The sequence below is a fragment of the Pteropus alecto genome, unplaced genomic scaffold (genome assembly GCF_000325575.1).
Source record: "Pteropus alecto unplaced genomic scaffold, ASM32557v1 scaffold134, whole genome shotgun sequence".
In the NCBI taxonomy this organism is placed as follows: Eukaryota; Metazoa; Chordata; class Mammalia; order Chiroptera; family Pteropodidae; genus Pteropus; species Pteropus alecto.
The window spans coordinates 885,834-888,404 of record NW_006436283.1 but is presented as its reverse complement, the minus strand read 5'-3'; the positions used below and the strand labels follow the sequence as shown (position 1 = coordinate 888,404).

The 2,571-nt window shown below is 66.5% G+C and overlaps 1 protein-coding gene across 1 annotated transcript in view; it reads left to right on the top strand.

Annotated features, from left to right (window-relative positions):
• Nucleotides 1-2,571, top strand: part of SLC25A10 (solute carrier family 25 member 10) — a 7,401-nt gene that overhangs the window by 3,622 nt on the left and 1,208 nt on the right. Inside the window, exons 5-10 of the mRNA XM_006912158.3 lie at nucleotides 96-137; nucleotides 861-904; nucleotides 1,019-1,089; nucleotides 1,386-1,478; nucleotides 1,797-1,874; nucleotides 2,510-2,566. Coding sequence (XP_006912220.1) covers nucleotides 96-137; nucleotides 861-904; nucleotides 1,019-1,089; nucleotides 1,386-1,478; nucleotides 1,797-1,874; nucleotides 2,510-2,566 — 385 coding nt within the window. The remainder of the gene's footprint in view (nucleotides 1-95; nucleotides 138-860; nucleotides 905-1,018; nucleotides 1,090-1,385; nucleotides 1,479-1,796; nucleotides 1,875-2,509; nucleotides 2,567-2,571) is intronic.

The window sequence follows — 2,571 nt, the reverse complement described above, 5'->3', positions numbered from 1 at the left end:
GCCCGTGGCGGGTGGCGGGGCGGTCCCCACTGCCGCTGGGGCCTGCAGGGGCGTGTCTGGGCCCACGGCCCTCTGACCCTGCGTGGTTGTTTCAGGATGCAGAACGACATGAAGCTGCCCCAGGATCAGCGCCGAAAGTGAGTAGTGGGCCGAGTTCCGCCCTGGGCTGGGGCTGGCGGGTGCAGGAGCCCCGGCCAGGAAGGCCAGCGGGTCACCTCACCTATGGGTCACCCAGAGTGGAGCGAGGTGGCTGGCTGGCAGCTTTTGGAAACATACACTGTGTGCATCAGTACTGGGGTCACCAGGGGAATCTGGTGTTGGGGGCTGAATGGCAGGGATCGGGCACTGGTCACTTTCCCTCTGCCCACGCCTCGCTCCCATTCTGTGGGGGACAGTCCAGCAGTCTGAGTGGGCCTGGGCCTTTCAGAGGCTCTGGGAGCGGTAAGGCTCTGGTCGTGGAGGGCGCCACACTTGACCTCCAGGTGTCGGCGTCAGTTCAGGTGGGATGTGGCTCCACACGAGCTGCTGGTCCACCCTCTGGCCGGAGGGTAAGCCGTGGGGAGGGCACACCAAGCGGACGGGCTGGGAAGGGACCAGGCACAGCAGCCCCTCCTCCCGCCCTCGGCGGCAGCCCGCCGACGGGACCAGCGTCAGGGCTGGCAGCCACCTGGAGGTGTTTTCTCGTAGAACTCAGGGGGTCTTCGGGTGCTGAGGCCCCCTGAGGGGGGAGACCATCTGAGCTGTTGGAGGAGGCTGTTGTCCCTGGACCCCTGCGAAGGGGCTGTGGCTCTTCCCGGGAGGTCCCCATGGGAGCCGGAGGTCAGGGAGAGCCTCACGTGGGCCCATTCTGTCCCTGGCAGCTACGCGCACGCCCTGGACGGCCTGTACCGTGTGGCCCGAGAAGGTGAGCGGAGCAGGCCCTTGGCGTGGCAGGGCCCAGGGGAGGGGCCCGAGGGGGCAGGGGCAGGCGCAGGCCGAGGGTCGGGGTGGGCACCCAGCTTGCCCCTTCCTCCGGCAGAGGGTCTGAAGAAGCTGTTCTCGGGTGCGACCATGGCGTCTAGTCGAGGGATGTTGGTGACCGTGGGCCAGGTAGGGCTGCAGGGGTGGGGCTTTCGGGGAACACCTGGGGGCCTGGCCCTGCCCCTGCCTTCCGAGAGATCTCAGAGGAAGGCAGTGGCCCCGGACCGTAGGCGAGCACTGGGGGTGTGACCTCGGGTGGGCCCCTCCCTGTCGGCCTCGCCTGTCCACCCAAGAGTGCTGACTGTGTAGGTGACCGCAGAAAAGGTGTCTTGTCAATCTGGGTGGTGTCATCGTGGGCTGCCGTCTGCTTTCGGTGGAGTTGGGGGCCGTCCCGCGCACCCTGACCACCTCTGCCACCCCCACAGCTGTCCTGCTATGACCAGGCCAAGCAGCTCGTCCTCAGCATGGGGTACCTGTCTGACGGCATCGTCACTCACTTCATCGCCAGCTTCATCGCAGTGAGTGCCGGGCGTGGCGCTCGTGGGGGTCTGTGACCGGTCTCAGGAGCTGAGGGCCCCTGGGCTGGACCCGGGCCCTGCAGGCCGAGGCGCCGGCCCGCCCTGGTGGGTGCCCCTCTCAGACTGTGCGTGTGGGTGCCGGGCTGGGAAAGCTCACAGGTCGGCCGGTGACCGGGCGAGAGCGGGTCCTAGTGTCCCCCTGCAGCCCTTGGGACGCCGCCTGGGTGTCCAGCCCAGGGGCCTTTGGGGCAGGCCTGTAGGGGTGCAGGGGTACCCCTGCCCTGCCTGACAGGCCCGCGGGGATGTCCCCTGCCCCAGGGTGGGTGTGCCACGTTTCTGTGCCAGCCGCTGGACGTGCTGAAGACCCGTCTGATGAACTCCAAGGGCGAGTATCAGGTGAGCGGGGGCCGGAGCCCCGGGCGTGGGCTGGGGGACCCGGGTGGTGGGCCCGTGTCCTTGTTCTGGGACGTGGGTGACAGCTGTCCTTCCGCCTGCGACTGCATCCCTCCCCGTTGCCGTCCCCAGCTGCCTCCGAACAGCCCTTGGCCCTGTGCGTGTCTTTAAATCAGATTCTCAGACACGTTCACAGAGGCAGCGGGGTCACCACAGTCAGCGAAAGTCGGCGAGGGGCCATTTTAAGTCAGAGACCAGCTGGGACTCCCACGGTGCGCACAGCACCTGTGTCCTCCTGGCGCCCGAGGCCCTGCCCCTGCCCTTCTCACCCCTCCCCGCTGTCAGCAGCCCCCACCGCTGTGGGTGCCAGGCGGGTCGGCCTGCCACTGGGTGCGCCCTCAGGGGTTCTGGCTTTGCCTCGTCAGCGGTCAGGCGGTCAGCGGACAGGACGGCTGTGACCTTTTTGCTCACGTGTTGTCCTGAGTTTACCTTTGAATATTCCAGGCCGTGATCTGCACTGGCCATTGGGTCACACCCACGTTAGTGTGCAGAGCCAGCAGCCGGTGCTGGGGGTTACTTTGTGCCTTTCGAGTGAGGGGCGGCTTTTTTTTTATTGCTTTATTTGTCATTTTCCGCAGGGCGTTCTCCACTGCACCATGGAGACTGCGAAACTCGGGCCAATGGCCTTTTACAAGGTTTG